At 38.3% G+C, this 18,285-nt stretch overlaps 2 protein-coding genes and 2 pseudogenes across 3 annotated transcripts; 1 reads left to right on the top strand and 3 right to left on the bottom strand.

Moving 5' to 3' along the window:
• Positions 1 to 3,252, top strand: LOC143613733 (rab GTPase-activating protein 22-like; annotated as a pseudogene). Its single transcript, XR_013150170.1, has 5 exons — positions 1 to 172; positions 1,406 to 1,538; positions 1,624 to 1,673; positions 1,753 to 1,806; positions 1,888 to 3,252. The product of XR_013150170.1 is annotated as a rab GTPase-activating protein 22-like (transcript).
• Positions 3,253 to 3,578: 326 nt separating this feature from the next.
• LOC143613740 (cytochrome b5 pseudogene) lies at positions 3,579 to 4,837 on the bottom strand (annotated as a pseudogene).
• A 2,129-nt stretch (positions 4,838 to 6,966) lies between these two features.
• On the bottom strand, positions 6,967 to 9,796 carry LOC143613742 (uncharacterized). Its single transcript, XM_077087370.1, has 5 exons — positions 9,466 to 9,796; positions 9,171 to 9,376; positions 7,696 to 7,794; positions 7,459 to 7,532; positions 6,967 to 7,234 (listed from the first exon to the last, which is right to left on the bottom strand). Exons 1-5 carry the CDS (start codon positions 9,794 to 9,796, stop codon positions 7,009 to 7,011), a joined length of 936 nt encoding a protein of 311 aa, XP_076943485.1. The 3' UTR covers positions 6,967 to 7,008.
• A 3,199-nt stretch (positions 9,797 to 12,995) lies between these two features.
• LOC143613743 (uncharacterized) lies at positions 12,996 to 14,105 on the bottom strand. The gene has a single exon (XM_077087371.1). It carries the CDS (start codon positions 14,103 to 14,105, stop codon positions 12,996 to 12,998), a length of 1,110 nt encoding a protein of 369 aa, XP_076943486.1.
• Between the last annotated feature and the right edge of the window lie 4,180 nt (positions 14,106 to 18,285).

The following is an 18,285-nucleotide window of genomic DNA, read 5'->3' on the forward strand; positions in this document are numbered from 1 at the left end:
GGCTCTCAATGCCCTTAATCCATTCCTCCGCCGCCGCCGCTAATGCCACCACCGTCACTCAGCTAGGCAGCGGTGGCGCCGGAGCTTCCAATGCCGGAGTAAATCTCACCATCACCACTGTCGTCATCGGCCTTGTTATCGCTGCTGCTATCATCATGTACTCCACCTCTAGGTAATACCCACTTCACTCAACTCAAATTCAAACCCAGTATACAAGTATTGTTTTGTTTTGTTCCGTAATTAGTGGGATTGATGAAAGCCCTTAGACGCAGTCAAACTCTTTGAGATCCGTCTTATTCGTAGTAGTTGCATCTTCTTCTTCCGATCGGTGAGTGAGTAATCCGACTCAGTTGATCTCGAATATTCATTCTATTATCTTGGGTCTTTTGTCCGATAAATCCGGGATTGTTTTTCATTTTCATTTAGTAACTTTGTAATTTCCAATTCGGTTTCAAACATCGTTAGATGTTTAATTGGTTGTGTCCGATCCATGACCCGAAACTAATTCATGTGTAAGAAGATAAAATAATGTTTTTTTTGGGCTTAATTTCACTTGTTTTCAAGACAAACATGAATGGTTTAAAGTAATTGAGATTCAAATAAGAATCTTTAGCAGAAAAAACTGTAACTGATAGCAAGGCTGACAGAAGTAAGTTTAGAGCCCAAAATCATAATGTTGTTAATACAGTTTGGTAGTGGCAGTTAAGTTTCAGGGTTACTTTTCAAACCCGCTATGTTTTAAGTTAATGGTAGCACATGATAGTAGAATGGAAGCCTTAAACAATTAGTTGTTGAGTGGATTGGGTATTAATGAACATCTATACTTGAAGCTTGATGTCATCCATGAGCGTACCAATCCAAGATTTACCTTTTTTAGAATAAACGTGCGGATTGAAACTTTATTACTAGGCTCAAGTATTTTGTCTGTGTTCTGCTCAGGTACTAGTTAGTAGAGTGCCAATTAGTTGTGGAAACCATTCCTGAGTCCTGACTAGAGAAGTATATTTTTTGTCGTCAATGTCTGAAATCATGAGTGAAAGTGGAGGCATTTGATTGTGTCAATAATTTTGCTTGATATTCTAGAACATCAATATTTCATGAACTTGTATTCTATATGTAGTAGACAACAAAAGGCTACAGGAAAAATGTATCATGTACCGTCGTAAACATCGAATAGAAAGCAAACGTGATATGGAAATTACGCTTCCATCATTAACCATTTAATCAAGCTAGCTCATTTATGTAATGAACCCAGAGGCCCATATTATATTTTGCTTGATATTATTTTTGGAAGACGAAACCATTGATTAGTGAGTTGTGAGATGTGTTGATTGTTATTAATTGCTAACTGTATGTTTAAGTGGCATTATTATATTGAGCTAACAATGGGTGTTATTGATTGAAGGGGACGTCTAAAATCACCATGGTCACGTAGGAAAAGAAAACACGCGCTCACTCCTCAGCAGTGGAAAAGGTTCTTTACACCAGACGGAAAGCTTCGAGATGGTGTTAAATTTCTTAAAAAAGTTCGCAGTGGGGTGCGTCTTCCACTTTCATCTAGTAGTTTAGATTTTGAACTTATCCTTTTCCAAGTAATGTATTTATTTATATATTTATTTGCAGGGAGTTGATGCAAGTATCAGGTCAGAGGTTTGGCCTTTCTTACTTGGAGTGTAAGTAATTTTGATATCTAAGTATTAATGTATCTTTTAAATTACACCAAAATGACCTAGTGTTTGCTCTCTTTTACAGTTATGAATTAAATAGTTGCAAAGAAGAAAGAGATAAATTAAGAACCCATGGAAGGTATGTCTGCCTGTTTCATATTTGTCTACTGTCATTTGCACTCCATGTTATTTATTTTATGTATATATGTGTGTGTTACAGAAAGAATTATGAAAAGTTGCTGAGGCAATGCAGGAAGCTTTTGAGATGCAACACAGGGGAGAGTGATTCGTTCATGGACTCTGCAGAATCAGAGGATGTTGTGAGTGCTAGAGAGTCTCTATCTAGTGAAGAAATAACTTCATCTCCTGTGTGTTCAGATAATACTCCCATAGTATTGGAAGATCCCATGGTTGGTGGTTCGACAAGATATATAAATCCAAGCATTTCCGACTCTGACTCGACCGCCTCGGACTCTTCTCAGGATGCTGAAGCAAGTCAGACCTTCCCCTCCTCAGATACCAAGGAGGAAAACGACGAGTCAACTGAAGTCCAGTCAAAGCTTACATTAACAGAGGATTTCTCCACTTGGCAGCGCATCATCCGTCTTGATGCAATTCGTGCCAATGGAGATTGGATCTCGTACTCCAAAACTCAGGCGGAGATCTCTGAGGAACGCGCCCTGCGTTCAGCCAAGGTCGTCGGATTAAAAGACTACGAGCATCTTGACCCGTGCCGGATCTTCCATGCTTCACGGCTGGTTGCCATTCTTGAAGCTTACGCACTCCACGACCCTGAAATTGGCTACTGCCAAGGGATGAGTGATTTGCTGTCTCCAATAATCGCGGTGATGACAGAGGACCATGAAGCCTTTTGGTGTTTCGTGGGGTTCATGAGAAAAGCACGCCACAACTTCAGGCTTGACGAGACAGGGATCCGAAGGCAGCTGAGTAGAGTGTCCAAGATCATAAAATCCAAGGACTCCCACCTGTACAAGCACTTGGAGAAGCTGCAGGCAGAGGATTGCTTCTTCGTGTACAGGATGGTGGTGGTGCTGTTTCGGAGAGAGTTGAGTTTCGAACAGACGATATGCCTGTGGGAGGTGATGTGGGCGGATCAGGCAGCCATCAGGGCGGGGGTGGGAAAGTCGGGGTGGAACAGGATAAGGCAGAGGGCCCCGCCAACAGAGGATCTGTTGCTGTACGCGATAGCAGCGTCCGTGCTGCAGAGGAGGAAGCAGATAATAGAGAAGTACAGCAGCATGGATGAGATAATAAGAGAATGCAATAACATGGCAGGACAACTGGGATGTGTGGAAGCTCTTAGATGACGCCCATGACTTGGTGGTTTCCATTCATGACAAGATCGAGACCGCATCATAAACTGCTGCTGCTGCAACTCTTCCACTCACTCACTATTTTATTATAACTGCCCCCCTCCCCTCATCAGAACTTTATAGCAAGCAGCCTGCAACCCTTATTTACTTTGTTTTTTTTTCTTTTACGTGGGAGGGAGGACAATTGTTGTAGTTTCTTTCAAACACATAACAAAATTGAGAATCAATCAATCAGCAAACTTATAATCAAATATCAAATGTCTGTTTTGGTATCACAAATCAGACGATGGAATCTGACTCTTGTTTGTTGTATCCAGTGAAATAATAAACAAAAGAAGCAAACGTCCATCAACGGCTTGACTTAATGGAAATTGCGAATGTTTTAGTTTAGTTTCATGTGGCCAAAGGGATGCAAGTGTCTTGCTTGTGGTCTTAAATTTCATTCTTACATGTAATCTCTCCTTGTACTTGTCCAGTGTTTGTAATACAAGAAAACACTCAAATAGTCAATAAATTAAAAGCATTTCATTCCTTTTATCAGAATTAAGTAATACACAATTATTGACGATTCGACATTACAAATGAAAATAAAGATTAATGCTTGGCATATGATCTGACTGCAAAAGCCAAACTGAAGACGAAGAGTGGCACGAGGAACTGTAGAATCTTAACAGCAAGTTGTGAAGTCTTGTAGGGCTTATTATCAGTAGACTTGGCCACTGCATAAGTGCGTTTAAGTGGAACCGCGGTTGCATGCTCTAGCTTGCCAATGCAGTATTTGTCCATCATCCCTATAGCTTCATCACTATGCCCAATGTCCTCAAAATCAGCCGTTGCATTTTTGCCTGCAATCAATATTTACCATACGATGAAAGAAAAAAAATAAAAAACAATGTATGCAATTGTAGATACATTACATACCTGTTGCGGCTAGCAGGACTTCGGCACCTCCAGGGTGGTCCTCCATAAAGGGTGTTACATCGTAAACCTTTCCTTGGATGATAAGCCAGCAGTCTTCGGTTTCGTCGTGCTTCAAAACTTGATCAAAGTTAAATGTTTTCATCGTACCTGCATGTTCCGGCCACACGCACATGTTACTAATTTAGAAAATAATAATAACAAAATATGATAATAGAAGATACCATTACATATTTACATTACCTATGTACTATGTAGTAGAGTATATTACCTATTTAATATGTAGTAGAGTATTATGAATGATGTAGATGGATCTGAGCTTTGGTATTTATAAACGAAATTGGAGAAGGAAAAATAAAATTTGTTTTAAATTACCAAGGTCCATGGTACATAGGGGTATTTTGGTAACCTAGAGTTTAGCATTAAACAGTGGAAAACGAAATATAGCTTAGGAAGTTACGAAGAGAAGACGAATGAAAAGAAGGAAGGGTCTGTTGGGCTTTCTTTGTAAATGAAAAAGTGGGCACAATATAATTGGTTGGCAAAAGCGGCAGAATGCAATTTGTTGACCTCAACCAATATAGACAACTGTTCTTCTCAAAATAAAAATTAAAATAATAAAAGTTGCATTTTCATATAGTAACTCTCACACAATCTGTCAATCTCTAGACATGCTTTAAACATACACCAATGAGAGGGGGGCTGCTCAATGAAATAAGATTGAGATGTTTGTGATTTACAATTCGATCAGGAGGGTATTCGGGTTTTACCATCAGTGGGCCTTCGAGTGGGTGGATTTTTTCTAGAACTGAAGATAATTTGGAGGCGCTTAAGGGCCCCATACGGCTGGGTTGGGACTTGTGCCAGCTGACAGTAGCCTTTTGCCATTGGGTCATCCGGTAAGAAATACCTTGGCATTTTGGTTGTTCTAAAAAACATACACCAATATTCATCAAGGAAATACAACTGATGACTATCTTGAAAGACAGTTCAAGAAAAAAAAAGCCCATCTAAAAAAACCCTTTTACTATACTACTTAACTAGCATAAAGCCCGTGTGATACACGGGTGGTTAAAAAACAAAAAAAAGTTAAATTAAGTAATATACATTATAACATACGTTATAGATTCATAGCATATTAATAATGATAAACAAAATTTTAATTCATAAATCTCTAAAAGCCTCTTTGAATACAACATTGGATGTTAACTTAATTGTTTAATGATTTTCTAGTATTAATTATAAGTGAATTAACAATATATCATTTATAAGTCAAGAAATTCAACATAATAACTACTTAAGTGAAGTTGTAAGCATCTTTAGTTTGAAACATGAGGTTTTGGGCTCGAGATTTGTATCACACAATAATTTATTTTTCAAAATTTTACAAATGTTATATTCATATGAAAATGGTTGTATTTGAAGAGAAACTGGGTCATGAGTTATAGCATAACTAAACGGGTTCATACTCCATATTGTATTTGGAAAAAAAGATGATAAAATAGGAAACTGCTCACATGGCATCTATGTGGCATCCTATGTGGGAGCTCTAGAATGATGTCATGTGAAAAAAATCAAATTGCTTTAATATATAGTTAGATAGATTAGATTAGATGCATTAATACAGCTAGCCTATAAGAGTATTCTTATTTGATTATCCATCTCCATCTCTATAATTACACTAAAAACACTATTTTTTCTCTCTTAATTTTAATCAAATAATACTTTTTTATACTTTTATTATTATCTTTTTTTCTCTCATTCACTCACAACCACTTTCAAAAACATTAAAAAATTATAGAGATGAACAGTACGCTTCTCCAAATTTAACCATGAACAGTAACATTTTCTCTCTCTTCCTCTCACAATCATTTTTAACCATTTATAAAAAATGGAAAACCCCTCATATAATTTGAAGAATTCACTGGGAATGCTATAAGCTCTTTGTATTTCTTTTAATAACAAACTAGGATAGAGAGACATTTCCATCGTACCATACACAAATTTCCTCTTTGTATTTTATGTTTATGTTTTTTTTTTTGGCTATAGTAATTGATGGGTATTTTATTTTTATTATGTAAATATTTTAAAATTAATAAAAGTTTGTGTATTAAAATATTAAAAGAAAATAACATGCTTACAAACATGCGATGACGTAAAGTGATGTTTTAATGACACTTAGCACACTTGTGTAAAACAAGCACACTTGTGTAAAACAAGTTGTTTAAGAGGTGCATTTACATTTTTGAAGGGCAAGTTTGGATCAGGTTGCCTTAGCAGGTTAATTGCTACTAAGTTGCTCGACTCGGTTGCCACTCCCGTGGTTGTGGCTCAGCTTGGTGACAGTCAACACGAACTCCCTGCTAAGGGTTTGCGTTGCTACTGCCTGTGTCACGACAACATCAACCACTTACAGTTCTCATTGCCTGAGTAGCAATTGCCATTACTCTCGGTTGCCACCGCCCATTCTCACTACTTAATCATGCCATATAAGCCCTAACAAGTAGAGAAAAGCGCATATTACTATGAAATATTTATAATGATTTAACGAGTAACTCGTCCATCTTATGACTTATCATAATTCTTAGCATTACCATTTGATATAATTGCCGTCATGTTTATTGATAGATAGCTAGGTATGCCAAAAGTTGACATTTACACATCGACACCCGCTTGAAATACACAAATATAACGTTTTTTTAGACCATGCCTGACCTAATCAGCTAGCACATAAATTTCCACTTATCTTTCAATTTTTCTCTTAAATCCTACAAACATCTTCACATTTAACAATTTTTTGCATTCGTATTTTCATAAAATTTTTTATAATCCACTTCACATAAAATTTAAACAAAATAAATATGGGGTACAAGTCATTAAAACACATTTTACAACTCATGAATCATAAAAATCCACTTCACATAAAATTTAAACATAACGATAAAAACCAACCCGGACCCATCCAAGAAGCATAAGGCAACCTCCTCTAGCCCTTTGCCCACTCCACGGATCCTCTATTCATGGGCGACTGGTTGGAGATGAATATACAAGTGACGTTAAATAAATAAAGAGAAAATAAAGTAGATAGATCAATAAAGATCTAGGGACTCGAGCACCCTACGAGCTTGAATGTGAAGAGCCATGAGTCGTTGCTCAGGATCAAGAGTTGAACCAAATTGACTTGCAGCCCATATCAAAGACGCAGATTTCTCACCGAGGAGACGTCTTATGTCATCATGAATGCCAGCCATTGGTGCTCCTTCTCGACCATTTACATGCCCAATTAAAAGTAACAAGAACTCTCCACATTTCATCCTGAATCCCAGTTTTAGTTAATAATAATAAAGTAGCCGTGCGTAATTAATAATGAACATAAATGTCTAGTCCTAGAAACATAAAGATAATGTTTCCTATTAGTATTTAACAGGTTTATTGCCGATCTCATTATCTGTATCACTTCCACTACATACTTTCATGTTGATGATGCGCAGTCAGTTAATTGCATATAAGATGTTTATGATGAAAACTTAGAAGAATACCTCAAATTTTCGTCTACTTGTTTGTCTCTTATAAGCAATGCAACTTCTTCAATGCCATTACATTCCTCAAAGGCCTGGCAAACCACAAAGAGCAGTTAAGAGCTGAATCACCTTTTGACATGATAAAGCATGCGAATGAGGGATCAAGGGACTATCTTTATTACATCAGTATAACTGTTTTGAAACCCCCTTGAGTGTATTACTATCAGTTTGGCTACCATATAAGAAAAAGCATACCATTTGATTAATGGAGGAGTCCAACATTATTGATATAAGAGCATCCAGGCATGCCCCTTGCTCAAGTACCCCTCGTGTTGCTAATATATTCATCAAAACCTGCATGGATTGAAATATATAACCAGACTCAGAAGTCAGAACTGGTCGACCAGTTTACAATTGTCGTTTCTTCAGAAAAAACTCTTAATTAAACATGGCCTTATGTGAAACCTTAACAGTCCACATTGAATGAAGCATATAATCATTTCTACAGTAAAATCTATGAAGGTCGTCAAAGATGTGATTTTCAAATAAACAACTCATTACTTCTTCCAAACCTGAGTGATAACGTTTATATTCTACAAGGCAGAAGTCTTTGAAAATGCTTCTTCCGGTTTGAGTTAATATAAAAAACGGATGGCATTAACAGCAAAGACAAATTGGATAACTAATCTTCCCTTTGAAATTCAACACAAATAAAAAAACAAAGCCGTTAAGTTGAAGTGAATGCTTGCACTCAAAAAACAGAAAAGCTAGACATTATTGAACTCCAATGAAAAAATGAACTATTGAAAAGGGTTTACAATAATTATTTTTTCACCCTTTGGTCATTGAAAAGATCTCTTTGCAAAATCCACCTCGACACGAAATATGTCACAATAACAGAAAGCCTTAATGATTTAAAATTTTTTTTTGCCACAAATTAGTGGCTAAAATTATAACCTATTAGTATTAATATACTACCAGTCAAAACACAAAGTAATTAATGGCCAGGATTTTAATGCTACTACAGAAATAGCATTGTCTACTTAGGAAAAGAAATCCACGTCAAAAACCCAAATTCATTTGTCATTATACTAAACGATATGGTAGCCACATGAGTAGAGAAAAAAAGACTGCACAAGAAGTAAACATTTTGTGCTTTGGACTAGCATAGACAGCTATCACAAGACTTGGGTTATACTTTTAGTTGTTAAATATTAGAATGTAACTTAGACTTGTGCTATTATTGATTATTCTTATTATTATATTTATAATATAATTGTATTATATTAAGAACTTAAGATTAATTAGCATAACCGCCGCAACCTTTACCAAGGGATACAACGCTTAGAATTAGAGTTATACATACCCATATATGTAAACATATGTACTCACTTTTTCCGTTGTATCCCTATTTGATTCGATACAATTCTCTCCTTCTTTAATTATCCCAGCAATACGATCTTGTGATTGTGTTCTTGATATCCAACATTAGTGCATATTTATCTTGCATACGCCACGCAGATCATTACATATTAAACGTATCACGTGTGAGTGTCCGTATCCACATAACACATATTAAAAATTTTTCCCCTTCAATTACTCAGATTTCATTAGTATGGATTACTCATTGCAACCTAATCCAGTTTTATCCTAGCGATTTCCGCGATCTCACAAAGAACAAATAACAGTCAACATTCATTTCATTGGATGCTTATAATAAAACGCCTAACCTGAACCGCCTTGTACTGATGTGCCAAAACCATGCTCTCCCTATGAAGCAAGCAGCACCCTTCCAAAACCCGAAGCGCAAGCGAAACTTCAGCATCGGTCGAAGGGCTCTTAATCTTCAAGGGTTCAACACTGAAAATGTGATCCAAATTGGTGACTATCTGATCCTCAAAGTCTTGTAGAGAGTGATGAAACAGAACCGGAACCACTAACAAAAAAAAAAAAAAAAAACCCCTCTTTTTATCACAAAATTCATCAAATTAAATAAATTTACAAACTTTGCTACTAATAATGTACCTTGAAGAGGTGGAATGGATTGGGTTTGAGCGAAGAGGGTGATGGTGGAATCAGAATTAGCGACGGATCGGAGAAATTTGAGGATGTTGCGAAGGCCGCGGAGTCGAAGGAATGAGAAATCGGACCGGGCGTCACGGAGGCCGGTTCGGAGGGCCAGGGTTACCTCTCGGTAGAGTCTCTGATCGTCTAGTGACTTCACCAGTTCACTCACCGCCGGCGAAGACGTGGATCCCTCTTTATCGTTGTTATTATTATTATTATTATTATTATTATTATTATTCTCCGTCCAAAACGCCTTCTTCTGAGTCCCCCCATCAATATTAATAATCATGTTTGAGAGTATAGAGGGCGTAAACGAGGCTCGATAACTAAACGTGTTTTGTTTAGGATCAGATGTGGCTCAAGTTCAAAAAAGCTCAGGCTTGTTTCAAGCTTTTTATGGATTTGAGCCCGAGTAGCTCGCAAACAGCTTGGCTTGTTTGCATCAATATTTGAGAATAATAGGGTTGTGCACTTTTCAACTTAGGTCAGTTTGAGCTAAACTCAAACAAAAACCCAAACTTCAGGTTTTAAAAATTTTAAAACCCATTCGGTTTCAGTTTTATGGTTTGGGTTCAATTAGGTTTCAGTTTTAGCATTTGAGCTTAAAATTTTGGATTGGAAAAAAATTGGCTTAAAATAATTGACTTGAACCTAAAACATTTTGTTTGTTAATAACAAACTAGGTGTTATATATTTGGGCTAACCAAATATATTTTGTTTGATAACCTCCCTCAATCGGAAGAAGGATTCCTTGTCCCGGTGTAGTTTTAAGATAATGAAGGACACGATAGGCAGCATCCAAGTGGTTTTGTCTGGGGTCAGACACGAACTGACTCAAGACATTGACCGCATAGGTAATGTCCGGACGAGTGACTTGTAACTAAAGTAAACGACCCACCAGTCGACGATATTGGCTGTTATCGACCGCTGGTTCTGATTCTCCCTTATTGAGTTTCAAATGTGTTTCACTAGGAAAAGAACTAGGTCGACATCCTTCTAACCTACAATCTTTGAGAATATCAAGCGTGTATTTATGTTGGCTCAAAACCAGCCCTGTGGAAGTTCGTGTTGCCTCGATGCCAAGAAAATATTTAAGGGGTCACAAATCTTTAATACTAAATCTTTTATTCATCTCGTCCTTTAGAGCCTGTATTCTGTCACGATTATTTCCAACAATAACAACGTCGTCCACGTATATCAAGGTTGCCACGATCACATCCTTCTGTTTGTATATAAACGGAGAGTAATCGGCCTTCGACTGTTTATAACCAAGACTAAGGAGGGAAGCAGTGAACTTTTGATACCAGTTCCGAGAAGCCTGCTTTAAACCATAAAGGGATTTCTTCAAACGGCAAACTCTAGTTTATCCTTCTTTAGAAAAACCTTGGGGAATTTTCATGTAAAGTTCTTCACTCAGATCCCCGTGAAGAAAGGCATTGTTTACATCAAGTTGGTGAATGATCCAATTCCTTTTTGTGGCTACAGCTAGAAGCGTTCGAACCATGACAAGTTTAGCCACTGGGGCAAAGGTATCATGATAATCGACTCCCTCTTGTTGCGTGAATCCTTTCGCTACCAACCGCGCCTTCAGCATTCCACCTCAGTATTTGGTTTATACTTTATTTTGTAGACCCACTTGGAATCTATAGCTTGTTTTCCTTTCGGTAAACTTTCAAGAGTCCATGTGCCGTCCTTTTCAAGAGCTCGTATTTCCCTCTCCATGGCATCTTTCCATTTTTCATTTTTTATTGCCTGATTAAAAGTCTTAAGCTCATCATTGGTGGTGATGGCCACTAGGAAAATTTTATGAGTGTTGGAAAAATTATCATAAGAAACATAATTAGAGAGAGGGTGTACCGTTGAAGAGCCTTGACGTGGTGCGAGCCGGGTCGGATCTATGGATGGGGGAAGATCAACGTGAAAGTCCTTTAATCGTGCGGGTTGGCTTCTGCTTCGTTGGGCCCGCTCGAACCCAATAGCGGAATCTTGGACCTGAGATTCAATGCCATTTTCACTTTCATTTGGGTCATGATGGTCCACCCCAGAATCTTCATTGGGTGTCGGCCCAGTTTCATTTGTTGGCCCATTCATTTGTGACTGTGGAGAATCAGGTTGGTGATGAGGCTCACTTGTGTCTGAATCATCATTTCTCATTTCTAGCGTTTGGGCAGTGGACCTGGAACTTGGCTGGGCCACGACATCTTCAATAAATGAATTATCTTGCTCGAACATATCATCATTATAACAATTAGGAATGATTTGACCAAACGGAAAATTCTCCTCGTGAAAGACAACGTCTCTCGAGATAGTTACCCTTTTGCTTTCTAAATCATAAATCTTATAACCTTTTGTTCCTAGTGGGTAGCCCAAGAAAACACCGGGTCTCCCTCTCATTTCAAACTTGTCCCCTTTGGTGTTGGTGTTTCTATAGTATGCTAAACAACCGAAAACCCTCATAAAGTTGTAGTCGGGTTTTTGGTTGTGAAGCAATTCAAATGGCGTTTTATTTCCAAGGACCTTAGAGGGTAAGTGATTGATTATATATGTAGCCGTTAGAACACATTCCCCCCAAAAATATTTTGGTAACTTTGCCTCAAACCTTAAGGCACGGGCTGTTTCGAGAAGATGTCGATATTTTCTTTCGACGACACCATTTTGTTGCGATGTGTGGGGTAAGTAGTTTCAAGAATTATCCCATTCTCCTTGTAAAAAAATATCATTTCATTTGATGTGAACTCCCCACCGTTATCAGACCTAATTCTTTTAACAACTTTTCCAAATTGTGTTTTAACCATTTTGTGAAAATCCTTTATGTACGTACTAGCTTCATTTTTGTGCTTTAGCAAGAAAACCCAAATAGCTCTACTATAATCATCAACAATAGTCAAAAAATACCTTGCACCGGTAAAAGAGGGTGTTCGATATCTGCCCCAAATATCACAATGTTTTAAATCAAAACACCCAATTGTCTTAATAGTACTATTTGGAAAAGAAAGTCTCTTTTGTTTAGACTTGGAATAGGAATCACACAACTTATTGAACGAAACACTTTTAAGGAAACTAATGTTGTTGAGTTTTTCACCAGAAGCATGTCCCAACCTGTTGTGCCATATGCTATTTTTCACCGCCATTGCCACCCTGTTGTTCCTCATCATCCCCATCCGATATAGACCTTCCCGGTATTGCCCCGCACCAATCAAGCTCTTCGTACGAAGCTTCTGCATCACGCAAAAATCAGGGAAAAATGAGACAACACATTGTAAATTGTTCGCTAACTTTCCCACAGAAAGAAGGTTGCAAGTAAATTCAGGAACATATAAGATTTTATTTATTTTGGTACCCCCCTTTAGGGCACCGTCGCCCTTTTCTTTAACTGGCACCTTAGTGCCATTAGCAATAGTGACCGGTACCTCAAAGTTGCTTTTAATGTTATTATAAAGAAAGTCTGGATCATAGTTAATGTGCTCAGTGGCCCCCGAGTCCATTACCTACTCACCTTCCCTTTCTTCGTTACCTGCAAAGCTGGCCATACGTGACGGGTCATCCTTTTGATTATTGTCTCCCGCAAAAGTCTTCAAGAGTGTCTCGTATTGTTCTTTTGTGAGACCAGGAATAGGGCTTGAGTTAGCTTCAACATAGGCAGCCTTGCCACCTTCTTGCTTTGCCTTATTACCCGGCCACCACTCCGAGTACCCAATCTTCTTAAAACATCCGTCTTTGTTATGGCCATCTCTACCGCAATGAGTGCAATATTCAACGACATCACTTCGTTTTGGATCCTTCACTACAGCCTTGTCACGTTTTGTCGCATCCCGATTGCCACTACCATCTCGACGATATTGAAAGGAGGCCTTGAAAGCGGCGGCTTCATTCGGCTTTCTGTCTAAAGAGATAGACCTTTGGTTTTCATCGTCTTTAACTAGATGAAACGCGTTGTTCAAGCTTGGTGTAGGTTTAGTTGCCAAGATCTGAGTTTTAATCACACCAAACTCATTATCTAGTCTCATAAGGAACTCATAAAGCCTATCTTTGTCTTTTGCATCAGTTAACCTTTTTCCAATATCACAGGTGCACCCATTACAAATGCATCTGGGTACGGATACGGCTGAATCGATCTCGTCCCAAATGCCACGGAGCTTTGTGAAGTATGCTGAAACGGTTGATCCCGCTTGCTGCATGTTGGTTAAGGCGAGCTTCAATTCGTAAGCTCTCGGAGCATTATCTTTGCCGAAACGTTCAAGGAGATCTGACCAGATCTCATAAGCAGTTCCAGCATATTTCACACTGTTTCGTATCTCTTTTTCCATGGCGGTGGTGAGCCACCCCTTTACCATAGCATCAGCACGCCTCCAGTGCATGTGATCTGCGGAGTCGTTTTCTGGTTTCTTGAGAGTGCCATCAACAAACGAGACTTTGTTTTTGGCGAACAGGAAGTTCAACATCTCCTGTGACCAGTCGTTGTAGTTGTGGTCATTAAGGGTTTCGTTTACGTGAAGCTGTTTCGAATAATCGGAGGGATGAACATAGAGGGGTGAGTTTACATCAGGTCCCACAGATCCGGGTGCAGGATCCATGTTGGCGTTTGCATCGCCAGCCATGGGTGGCGTCGGCTGCTTTGATATTTAGGGTTAGGGTTGATTTGTTTAAAGAGTGGTAAAAAACCGCTTTGATACCATGATGAAATCGGTAGCAAGAGTGATAATGCGTTTATTGATATTGATCGACATATTACATTGAGATGCAATCCCCATATATACAAGCGGAAGCAAAAAGGAAATACAATCAAACACAATCAATTAATAACTAAAATATCGGAAACAGAGAAGAAAAAGATTGAGACAATATTGACTTCCAATAAGGTTGGAATTTACATATTACCAGTTCGAAAGTTGCATATCATTCACTAGATAATGAAGCTCTGTTTATTTTGAAATTAATTTATTGGAATGGATTTGAATGATTCTTAACTCTCTCTTTTTTTTTTCAAACGGTCATTTTAATCACTGACGGTCCACTAGACTATCTAATCATTCACCCTAAGGGTGTGCAAAGCTTGAAACCCGACCCGACCCGGGTGAAGACCGACCCGACCCGAAGACCAATCTTTAAAAATAACTGAAACCGAAGACCGGACCTTATCTTGCGGGTCAGGTTTCGGTTTTTCATGCATCGGTTTTTCGGTGTGATGCAAATGACCGAACTCGGTTAATATTTCAGTTCAATGTCGTTCTGTTTGATCTTGGAAGGCAATAATTCATCAATTGAACATGATATGCCTCTTCAAATTCTTCAATTCAACATCAAACAGTAGCTCTATTGTTTTTCTTCATTACCAGGTATAATTAATTTATAAAATTATTATTTCATTCACCTAAATTGATTAAATTCATCATCACATATGCATGAATGCGTTATTAAGGTGTAAACTTTTTAGTTAGGGAATCAATTCAATAAATTATGTAATTATGCAATACTTTTTGAAAGTGTACACCAACTGTTTGATAAAAAGTCTGACTCAAGTTACGTTTTGCTTGATTGTATAACACTTGTTTTCATGATAATTTTTGTTGTTGTACTTAACAATTTATATTTGAACAGGCAACTAAAGAGTTCAAAACACAAATACGAAAAGAAACAAACTTCAACTAAAAATCGGTTATTCGGTTTTAGTTGGTTTTCAATTGACCCGACCCGAAACCGATTGCCCCTGATATTAAAGACCGAATATTAATGTTTGTAAATAGGGCCGGTCCGGGTTCGGGTTTTTACGGGCCGGTTCTTCGGGTTTTTTCAGACCGGACCTAAATGTGCACACCCCTATTTCACCCTATGACAAAACTCATCATGAGAATACTCACTCACTCAATATGAAGCCATCTATATTTTTTTATATATACTTTGTCATAGGTAAAATTAGAACTCAATACATCCCCTTTTTAAATTAATGTCTTTTAGTACCTCATCATAACCACTTGAGCTGAAGATCATTGACGGATGATTCTTAACTAAATCAATACTCTTTTAGCATTTTATGAGTTTATTTAATATCGAGTTTTCTATTACTCTTCCTTTTCAATTCCCAAATCATTTTTTCTAAGTGCCACAAATCAAAATTTAGGCCCGATGCTAATCAATTCAGTTATGACGTGTGTGATTGGTGGACAATAATTAATTAATGATCAATAATTTCAGGGCCCAGTCCAACTTTACTTAAACTTATAAGAGGATTTTAACTTTTTTTTTTAAACGACAAACAAAATTTGTTATTAAACACAACGCAACAAACTAGCAAGATGCTAGAAACATCAAACTCAAAAATACATTAAGACAACGTAGTCACACCACCTAATACCTTCACCCACCCGAAACACCAGTACAATTTATACAAAATTAAACTAACTCCATTTTTCCCACGTTAAACCCGGCCACTTGGACCTATTCTTCACCCACAAAAAACTTAGTGCTTTTATCTCACCAATCACGCAGCTTAGACTTGTTGTTTTCCTTTCGAACACCGCGAGGTTTCTCACTTTCTAAATACACCAAATCACCGTCAAGCACACCGCATAAAACGCTTTCGCCCTTTTTTTCGGTAGTAAAGAATATTTATACAATTTCAATAAATCCCGAATGGAAAAGGCATAGATAGATGGAACCTTACACCAAGAGGCAATAATGCTCCAAACCGATTGCGCAAACTAGCAAGACACAAGCAAGTGCTCTGCCGATTCAACGTCCTCCCTCCGAAAGATAACTTCTTAGATTTCCATATGGCCAATCTCTTTCTAAATAACTCCACCACCGGATCCCATGAGGCCACCACATTCATGTTTGCACCGACTTGTAGTCCAAGATATTTAAATGGAAGAGGACCCGTCTTACACCCAATCATACTTGCCATAGCCAACCTTTCCGAAGCTTCTACACGTATCCCATAAATCCAACTTTTTATGGGATTAATTTTTAACCCGGACACCAAGAAAAAAACACCTCAGAATTCTGCGCCGATTCATTGCACTTTCAGCATCCCATTCGCCAACAAATACAACATCATCCGCGTATAAAAAATGATTTACTACCGGTCCGGCCATCCCACACTTTAAACCTTTAAAAATTCCGACATTGCAAGCTCGTTTCATAATACATGTTAACGCTTCAATTGCTAAAACAAAAAGAAAAGGTGACAAAGGATCACCTTGCCGAAGTCCCCGATAGCACGGAAATTCCGGCGTAGGTGAACCGTTCACAAGCACCGACGACGTGCTACCCATCAAGATTGCAAATACCCATTTCCTCCATTTACACGGAAACTTCATTTGCTCAAGAACCGAATCCAAGTACTTCCAATTCAACGAGTCATATGCCTTTTCAATGTCAACTTTGAAAAACATGCCCCGTTTTTTCGCCCTTTTCAACCATGCCACTATTTCATTCAAAATTAATGGCCCGTCAAGAATACTACTATTAGCTAAAAATGCCGATTGCTCGACCGACACCAACTTTCCAATCACCTTCTTTAACCGACTTACCAGAACCTTTGAGATGACTTTGTTTATGCAACCAATGAGACTAATTGGTCTAAAGTTTCCTAAGCTCACCGGATCCTTTACCTTCGATATTAAAGCGATAAAAGAAGCAAGATCACCGTTGCTTATCCTCCCCGTTGAATAGAACTCGTTAAAAATATTTATAAAATCTCCTTGAAAACAATTCCAGCACCGTTTAAGGAATCTAAAATTATATCCATCCGGCCCGGGCGATCGATCACCTTCGCAATCCCATACCGCGTTTTTATTTCCAAGAGTGAGAAAGGACTTACCAATCATCCGCCTCTGCATCATTCAACGAACCGATCCCAACACAAACAATCTTAGGTCGATCCAATAATGGTTCAACAAATCTATTGGCAAAGTGCTCGAAGACTTCCCCTTTTACCAACACCGGATTCGACACCCACACCCCGTGGACCACCAACCCATGTATCCTATTAAAAGACAAATTCATATTGAGAATACCATGAAAATAAGATGTATTATCATCTCCATCCATGGCCCATCTAACCCTTGCCTTTTGGTGTAGATCTTTCTGCTTCACTAGATCAAATGTCTCTACTACAGCCACACATTCTACCCGCATCTCCAGCTCCCGTTGTGAAAGCGGCCTTTGCTTGGCAACCGTATCCAATTCCAAAATCAATCGCTTCCTTTCTTCATAATCACCGTATACCTCCCTCTTTCTCCTCTCCAACCAACTCTTAATTCTGATTTTTAGCCACCGAAGTTTAGTGAGTAACGCCAAATCAGCCGGCCATTAAATCTGAACCGAGCACATTGTGTTTCCACAAATTCGATAAAACCTGGTATCTCCAACCAGCTGTTAAAGAACCTAAAAGGAATATGGCCATAGTTAACCGACACCATACCAAGAATTAGCGGCCGATGATCTGAACATCCTTTAACAAGAACATTCAATGAAGCGAGCTGCCACATATTCATGAAATCTTTACAAACCAGAAACCGATCAATTTTACTAAATTTGTCACCTCTATCAGACACGTATGTAAACACCCCACCTCCCATACTATATTCACACAGCCCCGCTTCGTTTATAAACCTGTTGAAAGCATCAGCATTTGAGGCGACAAACTTGGAATTCAATCGCTCCGAAGCCTCTTGCACCTCATTAAGTCACCCGCGAATACACATAATCCAGTAGCCGACCTTCTCATCTGTAATAATTCCCCCCATAACCTCCTTCTTTCTATAGGATCATTTGATG

The sequence above is a fragment of the Bidens hawaiensis genome, unplaced genomic scaffold (assembly GCF_021521415.1).
Source record: "Bidens hawaiensis isolate Kalapana, Puna unplaced genomic scaffold, B.hawaiensis_p1.1 tig00038089_1, whole genome shotgun sequence".
Classification (NCBI taxonomy): Eukaryota; Viridiplantae; Streptophyta; class Magnoliopsida; order Asterales; family Asteraceae; genus Bidens; species Bidens hawaiensis.